The sequence below is a fragment of the Alosa sapidissima genome, chromosome 8 (genome assembly GCF_018492685.1).
Source record: "Alosa sapidissima isolate fAloSap1 chromosome 8, fAloSap1.pri, whole genome shotgun sequence".
NCBI lineage: Eukaryota > Metazoa > Chordata > Actinopteri > Clupeiformes > Clupeidae > Alosa > Alosa sapidissima.
In genome coordinates, this window is record NC_055964.1 from 30,542,053 (window position 1) to 30,556,575 (window position 14,523).

Below are 14,523 nucleotides of genomic sequence, written 5' to 3' on the forward strand. Positions count from 1 at the left end.
ATAACATATACTACAATATCATACACTGTACAGCTACACAAGGATGACCATACAGTAACATGTACGGCCTAATTTAAATGGCAGTCTAACTAACTAATACTAATTTACACTTTTTGCCGAGTGCTTACATCCAGATAAATTAAAAATCTAAACTTCTTGTGACAATACCTTAAACACATTGCACCAACATTTGCACTCTCACACACACACACACACACACACACACACAGATGTTTTCTGTACCCCTGAGATTGTATTGTCATACATAACAAGGCGCTGATGTGGTTTAATCTGTTTGATCATTTAAAACATTTGATTCCTAATGAAAATTTACTTGTAATGTGGAATTAAATAAAGTATCTAAAATGTGTATGTGTGTGTCTGTATGTGTGTGTGTGTGTGTGTGTGTGTGTGTGTGTGTGTGTGTGTGTGTGTGTGTGTGTGTGTGTGTGTGTGTGAGTGATTATTCATCGTAGGGGAGAGGACCTGTCCGGCCAGCTTAGAGTGTGTGTGTGTGTGTGTGTGTGTGTGTGTGTTTCTGCTATTATTTATCAGGTGGAGGGGAGAGGGCCCATCTGAAAGAGAGTGTTTATGTTTCATGAGCATTCCCAGCCAAAGCCTCAGAAAAAAGACCCTAGACAGCAGACAGCGGAACACAAACATACTGTACAGAACACACAAGGAACACAAACATACTGTACAGAACACACAAGGAACACAAACATACTGTACAGAACACACAAGGAACACAAACATACTGTACAGAACACACAAGGAACACAAATACTGTACAGAACACACAAGGAACACAAACATACTGTACAGAACACACACAAGGCACAAGGACGCTGTGTCAGGTGTAGCAGCTCAGAGACAACACCTATGTAAAGAAAACAAAACAGACAATGTGTTTATTATGTGTCTGTTATGTTGTTTATGCCTGGAATGTGTGTATGTAAACGCACACACACTTCACACACACACAGTGATATTTGTGGGTAGAGTAAAGAGAGATGGCAAACCAAACTGTGTGAGGGAACACACAGACCTAAACCAGAAGAAACCCTTGAAGAAACCCTTGAAGAGACCCTTTTGTTTTTAAAACATCAGCACATTCATGTGTTGTAACTGCCTATAGGTGAAGACATTCGGTTCTAAACAAATGTGTATCACTTCCTCCTTGGCCATTTCCTAGTTGGCATGATGACAAATCCTTAAACTCAGCACCGGTGGCAAAAATGCAATCAAGCACAACTTAGCCAATCACAGACTATGAGGAAGCACAACATAGCCAATCACAGACGATGAGGAAGCACAACAAAGCCAATCACAGACGATGAGGATGCAGTAGAGGACAGACACAGGGGTGAAATAACGTGCACAGCAGAGCCCGTTCTGAAGAGCTGTGTCTCTCCCACGATGACCATCAGACTAATGGCCCATTACACACCCACCCACCCACCCACCCACACACACACACACATCCCTCTCTGTGCTGCCAGTAAGCAAATATGAAAACCTGCCTCCATTTCTCTTGCCAATTAAGAGAGTGCTGTAGCGTTTACAGATGCTCAGGGAGGCTAGGCGCATCGCTTTCAGCTCACCCAACTGCTCCTCAGAGAGTCTGGGATGTCCCACTTCCTGTGATTTGTGGCGGCGGGGTGGGAGGAGTGGGTTAGGGGGGCGGGGGCATCGTGTGTGTATGTGTGTGTGTGTGTGTGTGTGTGTGTGGATGGGGGTGGATGGGGCAGCAGCTCAAAAACAGCTGGGGTTTTTTGTGTTTGTGGATGAGGGCATCATCCACTTGGGCTCTGGGGTTGACTGTGTCACTGGGCATCCTATGATTTCAGCAAGTGTGTGTGTGCGGGAGAGAGAGAGAAAGTGCGGCTGAACACCGATTGATTTAAGCCAAGCCCATCATGGATTATATGTGCCATCTCCATCTCCTAGCCTGACCATGCTCGCCTAGATCTCCTTTCAGGGATATACTAGTCTGGAACAGCATAGTTCACTAATGTTTCCATCAGACCAATCAGTGACACCAGGGAGTGACCCTATAGTTACGAAAACAAAAGTGGGTTTGCAAAACCGTAACAGGAACGCCTGAAAACATCAAAAATTGCAGTTAGAGGAATGTGTAAATTGTAAAGCTTCAGTTTCTGTTTGAATCCATTGTTTTTATTACAGATTTTATGCAAACAACTAATATTTAATTAATGATGAAAAAACTATTAACTTGCGCCAAATAGATATGTTAGTAACAATTAACAAATATTAACAAAGGGTTAGGTAATTACTAGTTTGCTATTTATTATGGCACCTTATTTTGGAGTGTTACCAAAGCAATTCATGCTTTAGACCATTTTAATGTAAAACATTTTTTACCGTTTTAAAAGTATCGATTTAGCACCGGTATCGGATAAAACCCAAATGATACCCAACCCTAATTAGTACTTACATTGATTTGATTTTAAATGTGTCTGCCAGCTTATAGACCAGGGGCGGGCAAACTTTTTGGCTCAAGGGCCACATTGGGTTTTGAAAATTGCCCGGCGGGCCGCACAACAGTTTTAGAGATTTGCAACGAAGCATATTTTCATTTGAACTAGCGTGCTAATTGTCACTTGCTTTACATGTTATTTAGATTGTTGTCCCGAGATCTATTTGCTGATTCATACTGTTTAGCTTTATGGTGGTTTTTAAGGATGTTGGCTGATTGTGCGGTTCCGTATGGCCCAATCTCACTGCAGTGTGACAAGCTCCCTGGAATCCTGCCTTATTTCACCCGACATTTGACTAGTAGACTACCCATGTTCATCAAGGTAGGCGATGCATGCTAATGAGCCTAGCAAGTAGCATAGTTGAGTGTTAATGTTCGTAGCGCAGCAATGACGTCTACAGCTGTTCTGTCTTGCCGTAACCAGGCCCTGCCTTTACGTTAGCTATGCCCTGTACATTGGCTCAATATTCCTTTTTTTCCATTTATAGCTGACGCGCCCTCCCTCCTCCACTCTGACCCCTCGGGCCTCTTGCCCATAGCACAAACAAGGCCAAGGTAGGCAGCAATGGCTTACTTGTACTGCCAGTTAACCATGCAATAATGATTGGGGTTGCTACATGGGTTTAGAAAAATGTGTATTTGTATGTTATTTATATTTTAAGATTTAAGTGCATACATTTTGTACTGATTAAAAGTTATTTGTATTGATAACTGTAAAATTATGACTTGTGGCATGTATGTGATAATTGAAGATGATGTATGTTATTAGTAAAATCTTGTTTTCTTGTTTGCTATAGATCACAGCTGGCTGTCAGTATGACCGCCTGACCACTGTTTTCCCCTGATTTTAAAGTTAGTTTGTGTTTTTTTTGTTTGTATGCTCCCTAGTGGTGACCTGCTCTGTCCTTAGCCCATTATTGTGCCTTCCAACGCCAAGTAGCGGCGCTAGGTTGGTTTATGGTCAGGTTGAGTTAGTTGGTTGTTCATCCCCAGTTTGTTTGTTTTCTGCTTTTCCCTTCTCCTACCCTGTCGGCACTGGCCTAGTCGGCCAGTGTTTTTGAGCAGCCCTCTTAACCATCCGCTCGAGGGCTGCCTCAGTTAATGTTCCCCTCCTGATTTTTCTCCCTTTTACTGGTTTGAGTTTTATTATTTTTATTTGTCTCCTCTTGTCTCCTTGCCCCTCCTAGCTGTGACCAATTGTAATTTTGCTAGATAGCCAATGCCTGTATAGCAGTAGGCTCCTTCTTAGTATATGCCCTAGTGGCCAGTGTGGGTTTCAAACCATTTCATGAGAGTTCTTTAGTGTGATTGATTACTCACTCCTGATGATTGCAGTGTAGTGGCACTTGTGGGTGTGTGTGAGCACAGTTTTGTTCCCTCCTAGTCGAGCGACGGCGTATGGTATTTTGCTAACTAGTGCTTAAAAGACAGTCCCAGCTGTACCCAGGGGTCCTTGTCTTTGTGTTATCCCCAAGTTTATTGAGCGATTATTGTTTGTTTCTGTTCTGACATTCTCCCTGACCAAGTCTCCTTTCCCCCTCCTGGAGCAGTTAAAGAGAAATAAAAAGCAAAAATTATTGACCAAAGCTCTCTGTTCCTATCCATTTATTTGGGTCACCTGCAACACACTTAAGGTCCACCTTGTTACACTTGGATCCATTGATAGATGAAGATGAGATGTTCTGGGAAGAAGTCAGAAAGAAACAGGTCAGACAAAGGTCAGACTCCAGTAGTAGCGTGGAGTCAACAGATAAGTGGAGTAAGCCTGAAGAAAGCAGATTTTGGAGGAATAGGCTAATGCAAATACACAACCAAGTGAAGCATTTAAAGTTGTAGTGTAGTGTTTGATCTGCATGGAGGCCCTGATTTACACTCAATATATATGACTAAAGCAATTGAGAAAGAGATATGCAAAATCAGTCATGCTGGTTCATGGGAAACAGTAGATTGCTTATCTTTGCAGCATCTGAAGAACAGTGTATGGAAGTCTTAAAGCGACACCAAAGAGTTTTTTAGTTAAAAATAATGTTTTCAAAATCGTTTCAGGGGTTCATCAACTCGTAACAGGGTGAACGGCACTTCTGCATTCGCTTCACAACCCTCTATTGTCTATGACCACACTATCCTCTACAACCCTCTATTGTCTATGACCACACTATCTTGAATTTCCCCTTGAGGATCAATAAAGTATCTATCTATCTATCTCTATCTGTCATGCAAGTTTGCCAGATCGGGTAGCAGATCTGTAGTTCGATGGAATGAGACATAAGAAACTACAAAATTGACTTGTTACATCATACATACTTTCATAAAATCATGCAACTACTCTACCTTGTCTGTGGACATTTGCAAAGCTGGTGCTGGATAAACAATTAGCGTGAGGAAAAGTGCTTTGGGTCAAGATTACTTCACACGTACTGTACCAGGTACAACATCAAAATCAAGAGGAGTGATAATAGAAACACCAATATCGGTTTCCATTGAAGAAATAAAGAGTATTTTAAAAGGGGGTGAGCTAATGATTCAAAAAGGCTGACTAAAGGAAAAGAGAAAGTTGAGAGTTTGTCAATCCTGCTTTCTATATGATCGTTGGGAATATCAAACAAAGGCTAAAGGGTTTGGATGGAGCATAAATAATTTAGCAGAGCAGTACAGCATTAAAGGTTAAGAGTTTATCCTGCAGTAGTTCTGAGTGAAGTTCCTTGGATGCTTCCAATTCCAGATGTCAACATAGAATATTAAAAGAAAAGAGGGAATGATGATCAGAGTTTCACAAGTTATGGCGAAAGATATCTATCTTCTTCATTTTATGGTCTTATTCAGATTTACACAGATGGATCAAAAAGACCAAAATTGTCATCGTGGTAGGAATTTACAATCATGAATTTAAAACATATAGATTAAATAATCACCTCTCAGTATATTCAATCGAAATTACTGGCATAATAACAGCACTAAAGTGGATAGAATAGATAAAACATTAAAATATCTAATATGCTCAGATTAAAATAAAATTAGAATAAAAATCTCTGTACCAGAGAAAGTGGTGATTCAGTCAGAGGGGATGATGAGGTTGGAAATACTGATGGAGGTTAGAAATATATTGTTAAGTATTAGAAGCCTAGTTTATTGGCAGAAGCCTCTGTTGGGTTCCAGCACATATTGGAGGCAGATGGATTAGCAACAAAGGCAGTAAAAAAATAAAGAAATAGAAATGAATGTTCCAATTCCTCTTGATTTAGTAGCCAAAGGTTTCTGCAACACTCTACACACTCCTGTACAGTAGGGGGCGGTATGCAACAATTGAACGATGCAATCTGCCAATAAACTAAAGAAGTAATGTCATCATGGATGCGTGACAACGTGTACACACAGTGAATTGATATGCGGGATATTTTTGAAGACATGATCCATGAAGTCCACAAGTACATTTCATTACCTTCTGTTTTCTGAGCTGCCGGCTTTTAAATGTCACTAGTTAATCAACGGTTGGTGAATACAACTGTCACACAACGGTTGTAACATTAGCTAAACGGATCACGTTTTGTTGAACTGTTTACCTGCTGGTAAGGTAAGTTTGCGAGATTGTCAGTGTATCTTTAACGTTAATTGCCAGGCTTTGTAAACACAGAGATGAAGCCATGTGTAACGCTAGAGGTTTTTTTAGTTGTATATCAGCTACAAGACTAGACCAAACTAGGCTATATTTAGCTAACTCAGCATTTAGCTAACGTCATCCCATTTACAGACAAACTTAAGTCGTTGCACGGAAGTTACGAAGTAACTAAGCCAAAGTAACATATAGTAGTAGCCTACTAATGTTGTTTCATTTGTCATGGACAAAAAAAAAACATTTTCGTACAGATCTAATAGAAGTTGGCCCTATTGGCTCAATGTAAAGTTGTGTGGTTTAACGTTACCATGTGTCGAATTGGAGTAACATCTGCAAGCAATAAGGTAACTAACTGCTTGTGATGTATGACATGTTTATCACCGGTATCATGCATGGACTGTGAATGGGTTTGTTGTCTTTGGTAGCACGCAATCAGGCAACGTAGCCTATTTCTTCTAGTTTGAGATTTACGGCTACCATTGACCGACATTCATTCAAAAACTGTTTCGAAAATGTGGATTTTGATAGCAACCATTTCACTTCAGAAATAAACTCGATTTTTGTACAAGATACATACAGTAAGAATAACATAAATTCGTCAGAGCAATGTGGAGAATTTTCATGAAAACAGCTCCTATGACAAGAGGTTTGAGTGTTGTTGCATTTACCGTCGTATAGACATTCAATATTTAATGGCCACCAGATGACGCCATTGCATTAGATTTTGGGCATAAATAGGCCCGAAGTGCAGTGAAATGGCGCCATCTGTTGGTCATGAAATATTTAATTCAACCAGGGCCCACGCACTTAGGTCTCAAAAAATTCTGAAAAAATTACCAGGTGTACCTATGTTACCCAGGAGACACACTGTAAAATGACTTATGTAAGATCAGTACTTTCCAAGATACAGCCAGTTTTACAGGGGGAGGGGGGTGTCGATTTTGTTCGGCCTCTTTTTTTTTTTTTGTCAAAGTTCACAAGCCCACAGCGCAAGAACTAAACCATGTAGAAGGCTCAAATTTTGCATGCTGGTACATAAATAGGAATAGTATGTAGCAAAATCGTCACATTTGGTCTGGATAATCCTGCATGGTCATAGCTGTCCCTCAAAGTTGATACAAATTTTATTGGAGTTTTTGGCTGGGCTCTGTTTAAGCCTTCAGAAGACATATTTGTACTTAACATAGGCTCTTGATTTATTTTCCTTACTGAGATAAGTAGAAACACTCACAAAAAACAATGAACAGAAAATAAATTCCTTCAGGGTCTGAACAGCAGACTTTACAAGTCTAAAAAATCATTTTGGTTCTCATTTTCAGAGCACCCAAACACCTTGTGGGAATATACAAAGATTTTTTTCTTTATTCTCCATGATCTTTTCTTTTCAAAAACACCAATTTGACTTGTCTTATGCAAATCTTTCTTTTTCACTTTCCACCCTGAACATGGGCAAAATGCACTATTGACATCAATATGTTTTGTATAGAGCTACCACAGGTTACTCTATACAACCACAGGTGGCAGTGTGGTGACTCTATATAAAACATATTGATGACACCCCCCTCCCCCTGTAAAACTGGCTGTATCTTGGAAAGTATTGATCTTACATAAGAGTAATTTTACAGTGTGTCTCCTGGGTAACATAGGTACACCTGGTAATTTTTTCAGAATTTTTTGAGACCTAAGTGCGTGGGCCCTGGTTGAACTGACGTGGAATGACCCAGACATTTAGGCAGCTAGCGGATGGTGAGGTTTTCGCGAGAGCACAATTTGAATTTGCTCAGCGAGTCACTCTGGCAATCAGTAATGATGCTCATTACCCATGCTGTTGGTGCAGAGCTGCACCAATCACATCGGTGTATCTGATATGTGGGCCAGAGGCAAGCTTAACCCTTAAAGGTGTAGGTTTTTGAACATTCTAAGTTCCGCAACAATTGAAGGTTCTAAAATTCTATGTTGAATTCAATGAACCCAGATATTCTTTAGAACGTTCATTTCTCAACATTCCTGTACTCCTTTAAGGGTTAACAGATAACAACAGTGCTGCAATGTCGAAGTCCGGAATCAGTAAACATTGCAAGATGGCTATGGATGAATACCAGTCGTGACGGTACTCCTTTAAGGGTTAACAGATAACAACAGTGCTGCAATGTCGAAGTCCGGAATCAGTAAACATTGCAAGATGGCTATGGATGAATACCAGTTGTTTAAAATGGCTTTGGCCGCTACAATGAACGAGTTAGACTTGCGTTCTTCTCTACCGGGTTTTTAGATTACATTACATTCAACTTTTTTGTCATTGTGCAAAGTACAAGTACAGAGACAAAGAAATGCAGTTTGTGGGGGCTGGGGGATGTTCGCCTCCTTGTTGTCCCTGTCAAGGCTGCCATGGTCGTGGACACCTCAACAGGCACAGGCAAGGAGGCATCAGGCAGGGGCGGGGCAGGGGGTAATGGGGGCTTAGTTTGTTGGATGTCACTGGGATGCAGAGCTAGAGTTTAGTAGGGTGACAGCCGCAGGAAAGAAGCTTCTTCTGAACCTGCTGGTTCAGATGCGGAGAGAGACCTGTAACACCTCCCGGAGGGGAGTGGGGTGAACAGTCTGTGGTTGGGGTGAGAACAGTCTTTGATGATGTGCACCTTACGCAAGCATCGCTTGCCCTGGATGGCCTCGATGGAGGGGAGTGAGGAACCGGTGAAGTGTTGGGCAGTTTTCACCACCCTTTGCAGTGCTTTCCGGTCATGGGCAGAGCAGTTGCCATACCAAACTGTGACACAGTTTTTTTACCGACCGGATACAGCAAGAGTCTAATCTACCAGTTAGCTCCGCTGGTAGCTAAGCGTATGGGGCTTAGCGAAAACCCACGGGATACGTTACCCCGTGTATTGTTCTGATTGGTCGTAGAGTTATCCAATTGTGTGCAGTGATATTTTCAAATGCATGCTTTGTGCCGCCCCTCAAGTTGGGCCATTTTCATTACTCATAGCCAGACCCTAAATCTTTCTAGATTTGGGTCTGGATTTCCAGGCTATAGTAGGCCTAGGCTACTTTCCCTTTCTAGAGTGCGCATTCATTACATGTAAGATGCTTTATGCCAAAACAGCGATCAAACATTATCAAATGTATCATTATATGTGTTGTCACAAACACTTTCTCCTATTAGAAAATGTAAAAATCAACCTAAGTAAAGACTATGTTAACCACTACACTACCACTGTACCGCTCACATAATTTCTCCACATAAATTTCTATTATTCTTGCTGTAAATATCTTGTTTAAAAATATAGTTTATTATTAAAGTGAAATGGTTGCTGTCATATCAGCGGCATTAGTTTGAACACATGTTCGAAGTATGTTTTTATTTGATGAATGGAGGTTAATGGCCATAAATCACAGACTAGCGGTGACCAAGGAACATTTTACCGGATTGTGTAATGCCAATCCCAGAAGGTCCGTAACACTGTATTTGGTTGTCTTGTAGGAACTATCTGTTAAGCCACTATGCCAGTGTTCTGCAGCAGCTGTGAAAACAGGAGAGCGGTGCTGAAACGTCCAAAAACCGGGCACTCTGTCTGCAAAGAATGCTTCTTCTGGGCATTCGAAGAGGAGGTGCATCACACCATCGTATCTGCGCGTCTTTTTAACCGCGGTGAGACGGTGGGCATCGGAGCGTCGGGCGGAAAGGACTCCACTGTCCTGGCCCACGTGATGAAGGTTCTTAACGAGCGCTACGACTACGGACTCAACCTCCTCCTGCTGTCTGTGGACGAGGGCATCACGGGCTACCGCGACGATTCTTTGGAGACGGTGAAGAGGAATCAGCAGCAGTATGACCTGCCGCTGAAGATCGTGTCCTACGAGGAGCTCTATGGCTGGACCATGGACGCCATCGTCAAGCAGGTGGGACTCAAAAACAACTGCACGTTCTGCGGAGTGTTCAGGCGGCAGGCCCTGGACAGGGGAGCCATGATGTTGAAGGTGGACAAGATCTGCACAGGTACGAGACCACACAGCACCTGGGGGATTCCAAGTAGATGGTTAGTGACAAACCTGGGTAAGTTAACTCGGAGTGAGTGGTAAACCTCCTATAACAATAACCCTATGGCATTGTTTTGTTAGGAGATTAAAGCAATACAGCTCCTCTATTAGGAGGTTTACCACTTACTCTGAGTTAACTTACCCGGAGTTTAACTTGTCACTAAACCACATACTTGTACTAAACTTCTGAGAGTTTAACTTGTCACTAAACACCCCCACCCCCCTTCTCTTTACTAGTTTAAAGGAAAACTCCGGCCATGCTGCAGAGTTGCTGCAGCCAAGAGCTAGAACAGCAAGGCAGCTACAGTGCCACACTCTGCGGGCATCTTTAAAATAATGCCCCCAGAGTGTAGCACTGAGCTGCCTGGTTGCTCTAGCTGTTGGCTGCAGCAATTGGAGCTAGGTAGTTCCGATCGTTTTTTCAGTGACTCGGAAATCTATGTGGAAAAATTGGCAGTTAAGCTTTCCTTTAACCTCTGAGAGATGCATACCCCTTTCTTCTCACTCAGGCAACTTCTGCTTCCTAATCCTTCTTGAAGACTGTTTTACTTTCCCATTGCCTACACCTGAAGTGATCAGCATGTAGTCTCCCACATGCACCTAAAATGCATGACTGGGATGCCTGCTGCTTAGTTTTGCTACAGCTTAGCATAGGTTAGATTGACTGGGTTGTTAAATGGAGGCACCGGATAGGTTTGTGTATTGAATTCCGGCGATTTTTTTCACATAGATCTCTGTTGCTCGAGGTCACCGAGTACTGTCAGTACAAAAAAAAACAAAGACAATTGGTTCTACCTAGCTCGAGTTGCTGCCGCCAACAGCTAGAGCTACCAGGCAGCTACAGTGCTATACTTTGGGATCATGAACATGCCCCCCAGAGTGTAGCGCTGTAGCTGCCTGGCAGCTGGAAGTGTCCTTTAAGTAGTGGCAGTCTTGGGAGCAGATCGGGGTCAAGTTTTGCACTACATTGGAGCCATGGATTCAGTTGCTGTCGTGTGTAATATATTGTGCAATTTCTAGGGCTGTAACGATATGCGATTCGAAACCGAAATCGCGACACTCATATCCACGAACCTGTGTCGGGGTGTGAAAAGGCAGAACCGTACTGACACACCCTTTCCAATGTTTCACGCAGTGCTTTGCAGCTTGCGCGGCCGCATAAGCAACACACATCTCCCGCTTTACTTACGGGTAGCCTACATTGTCCAAAGATAAATAAATAAATCATAATTTCATACCTCTCGTTGCTTTGGCACCCGCCTGAATAAGATGAATAGGCGAACTGGTGTCTTGATTAGTATTCTTGTGCTGTGATGATATGCGTTTTTTTTTTCCCACCCCTGCTCTCCCGTTAGGTCACAACGCGGACGATGTGGCCGAGACGGTTCTGATGAATGTGCTGCGCGGCGACATCGCCCGTCTGCGCCGCTGCACGGCCATCAGCACGGCGAGCGAGGGCGACGGTGTGATCCCGCGCTGCAAGCCGCTCAAGTACGCCTACGAGAAAGAGATCGTGCTCTACGCCTACTTCAAGAAGCTGGACTACTTCTCCACCGAGTGCATCTACTCGCCCAACGCCTACCGCGGCCACGCCCGCACCTTCCTCAAGGACCTCGAGGCGGTGCGGCCGAGCGCCATCATGGACGTCGTCCACTCGGGCGAGCACCTGTCGGTGCGCGAAGACGTGCGCATGCCCGTGCAAGGCACCTGTGCCCGCTGCGGGTACATCTCCAGCCAGGCGCTCTGCAAGGCCTGCGTGCTGCTGGAGGGACTCAACCGAGGCCTGCCGCGCCTCGGCATCGGCAAGCATCACCGGCTCCACGGCAAGATCCTGGCGCAGGAGCCGCTCACTGAGCGGGAGGAACGCAAGCTGCGAGCCGTGGATTTCTGACAGAGGGAGGGGACGAGGCCCGAACTAAGTACAGGCTCAAACTCCAAGCCCTGCTCGTCATCCAGCCACTGGCACAGGAAACCAAGTCTATCATTTGGTCTAAACCTCACATTGTTAACCGAGCATGACATTCAAGACCTGGCAGACACTTGTGTAAAACCACACTCATTTAAGGAGCTCGTACACTGCTCCAACAAACGCCAACATACTCCAACAGTTGTGTCAGTGTGGGCCGGTCGTCTGTGTTTGTTGGATGGAGTCGTTAAGAGTTTGACATGACAGTTGGTTTTATGAACAAAAGACTACCAACTGACAATTTTCAACAGCTGCCAACTTTAGAATGTTGGAGTTTGTTGGTATTTGTTGGAGCAGTGTGCAAGGCTAACCCATACTGTATGTCAGTCGTTTTGGAGTAGGCCTTGCTATTGCTGGTGTGAAACAGGTGAAGTTTATTCAAAGGGACACTGGTTCAGGTGAAACATCTGCTAATATGAAGTGTTAGCTTTAAGGAGACATTAGGACCACCAGGTCATATTTTTTATTTGCCATATCATAATGATTATCTTCAGAGATGTTTATTATTTAGGGTTTCGCTGTTTTATGTACGACACATGGTCTGTTAGTCTTCCCCATTTCTGACGCATTTTTACTATGCACTAAACATGTGCTTGAGAAACCTGATTGTGTTTTCACTGATTTTATTTAATTGTTCCCTTTCCACATCTCAATAATCCCAGACCCCTAGTGTTCATCGTCATTATCACACCTACCTCTTCCCTGATGATTGGTTTGGTCTGTGGTTTCATGTTGTTCTCAGGAACTGGACTCCATGCATTAACTCCACCATGACCTCCTCACGGACAGCATAATAGTCCCGCTCCATCAGGAAAGGGTCCAGTATTTTGTCAACTGGTTTTCAAAGTATGTGGTTTAGTGACAAACCTTGGCAAGTTAACTCTGAGTAAGAGGTAAACCATTTAAACCATGAGAGCCCCAGGGCTTTGTTTTGCCAGGAGAGTGATGCCATAGGGATCACTCTCCTGTGTGTGTGTGAGGGAGTGGGCTTGTGTGTGTGTGTGTGTGTGAGGGAGTGTGTCCTGCCACTTGTGTTCATTTGGCATATCCCAATAAACTCTTATTAAACCATTTACTACTGGCTCTGTTTAGTTTGGAAATCGAGCCATATGACTCCTGCATTGGGAGGTTTCCCACTTCATGTAGTTCTTTTATCTTAAATTAAAGGGATATCAATTTGCTAAAAAAATGTTCCTTTTCTATAAAACGTTGGCCTGTTTCATGTTGTTAATTTGGCTTGTGTAGAACAGAAAATTGGTTGCTACAGAAATGTGATGTCACACTTTAGTACTCTATACACACAACCGACACATCCGGGAACTTTGTATGTGCTGCACGTATTGAAAATGTTCAGCAAGTAATGTCAACTATACTGCTCAAAAAAATTAAGGGAACACTTCAATCATACACTGGATCGGTGTCAATCAATCATACACAAACTCGGACACTGTTTGGTTCTGAGCACAAGTAAAACTTTTGAGGCAAGTGTTTTATTTTGCAAGAACTGTCAGACATTCTGTGAATGTAGTTTGGGAATGAAGAAAAGGGTGGAAAGTTTCAAAAAATGTGTTTTAACAATTGTGGAAAACTAAGTGTCCCCTTAATTTTTTTGAGCAGTATTTAATAGTTGTAGGCCTACTTTAGTTCAGTTCAGTTCATTTTTTATTTGTCATTGTTACAGGATAACAACGAAACGTTATTAGAGCACAAACAGACAGGCATATAGTTTGAGGTTGTTCACCCATTTGCCTTATATCAATTTACTTCCCCATGAATCACCCATTACTTTGCACCTAATTTAGCTCCCCATAAATACCCCCTAGAAAACCCCATAAAGTGCTATGTCCAGTATGGTGCTTGGTGCAATAATTAATAAATCTAATAAAGGTAAGGTTGTTGGACTGTTTTTGCAGCAATGCAAAGTCCAGGTCACAGGTATTGGGGGTGTATGGACAGAGACATTATGTCACAGAGGGATGTCCGGTGGGGGGAGGGGGGGGGTAGACTGTCCATTGAGCAGCCTGATTGCATGGGGGTAAAGGTTGTTGGCCAGCCTGCTGGTTTTGGCCCTGATGGACCTATATCTTCTCCCAGAGGGCAGTGGTTGGAAGAGATGGTGTGCTGGGTGTAAATGGTCCTGGAGGATGTTCTTCACTCGGTTCATGCAGCGGGAGGTGTACACAGGTGGAATGTCTGGGAGGATGACCCCAATGATCTTCCCTGCGGCTCTTACCACTCTGTGTAGGGCCTCCTTCTCTGCACTGGTGCAGGCGGCAAGCCACACCAGTAACCCATAGGTGAACACACTCTCCACTGCACAGTGGTAAAAGTTGACCATGAGTCTCTGGGGCAGTTTTGATCACCTCAGCTTCCTGAGGAAGAAAAGGCGCTGTTGGGCCTTTGCTG

General features: G+C 43.3%; 3 protein-coding genes across 5 annotated transcripts in view; 2 read left to right on the forward strand and 1 right to left on the reverse strand.

Annotated features, from left to right (window-relative positions):
* The window catches only part of LOC121714945 (tripartite motif-containing protein 16-like), a 1,397,702-nt gene that overhangs the window by 1,328,413 nt on the left and 54,766 nt on the right, over window positions 1-14,523 (forward strand). The window lies entirely within an intron of this gene.
* Window positions 1-14,523, reverse strand: part of LOC121714956 (tripartite motif-containing protein 16-like) — a 964,796-nt gene that overhangs the window by 408,390 nt on the left and 541,883 nt on the right. The window lies entirely within an intron of this gene.
* ctu1 (cytosolic thiouridylase subunit 1 homolog (S. pombe)) lies at window positions 5,826-13,192 on the forward strand. Of its 2 annotated transcripts, none has more exons than XM_042100238.1 (3): window positions 5,826-6,071; window positions 9,595-10,110; window positions 11,507-13,192. In XM_042100238.1, the coding sequence occupies exons 2-3, from the start codon at window positions 9,615-9,617 to the stop codon at window positions 12,040-12,042; spliced, it is 1,032 nt and encodes a 343-aa protein (XP_041956172.1). In that variant the 5' UTR covers window positions 5,826-6,071; window positions 9,595-9,614; the 3' UTR covers window positions 12,043-13,192. The 2 variants fall into 2 exon arrangements, with proteins under 2 accessions (XP_041956172.1, XP_041956173.1); XM_042100239.1 differs by having other exon boundaries at window positions 5,826-6,066.

Bases quoted from the DNA above. Each gene is read 5' to 3' on its own strand.
- ctu1 (XM_042100238.1), top strand. From the start codon at position 9,615: ATGCCAGTGTTCTGCAGCAGCTGTGAAAACAGGAGAGCGGTGCTGAAA. The intron at 10,111-11,506 runs GTACGAGACCAC...CTCTCCCGTTAG, and splicing joins GGTGGACAAGATCTGCACAG to GTCACAACGCGGACGATGTG.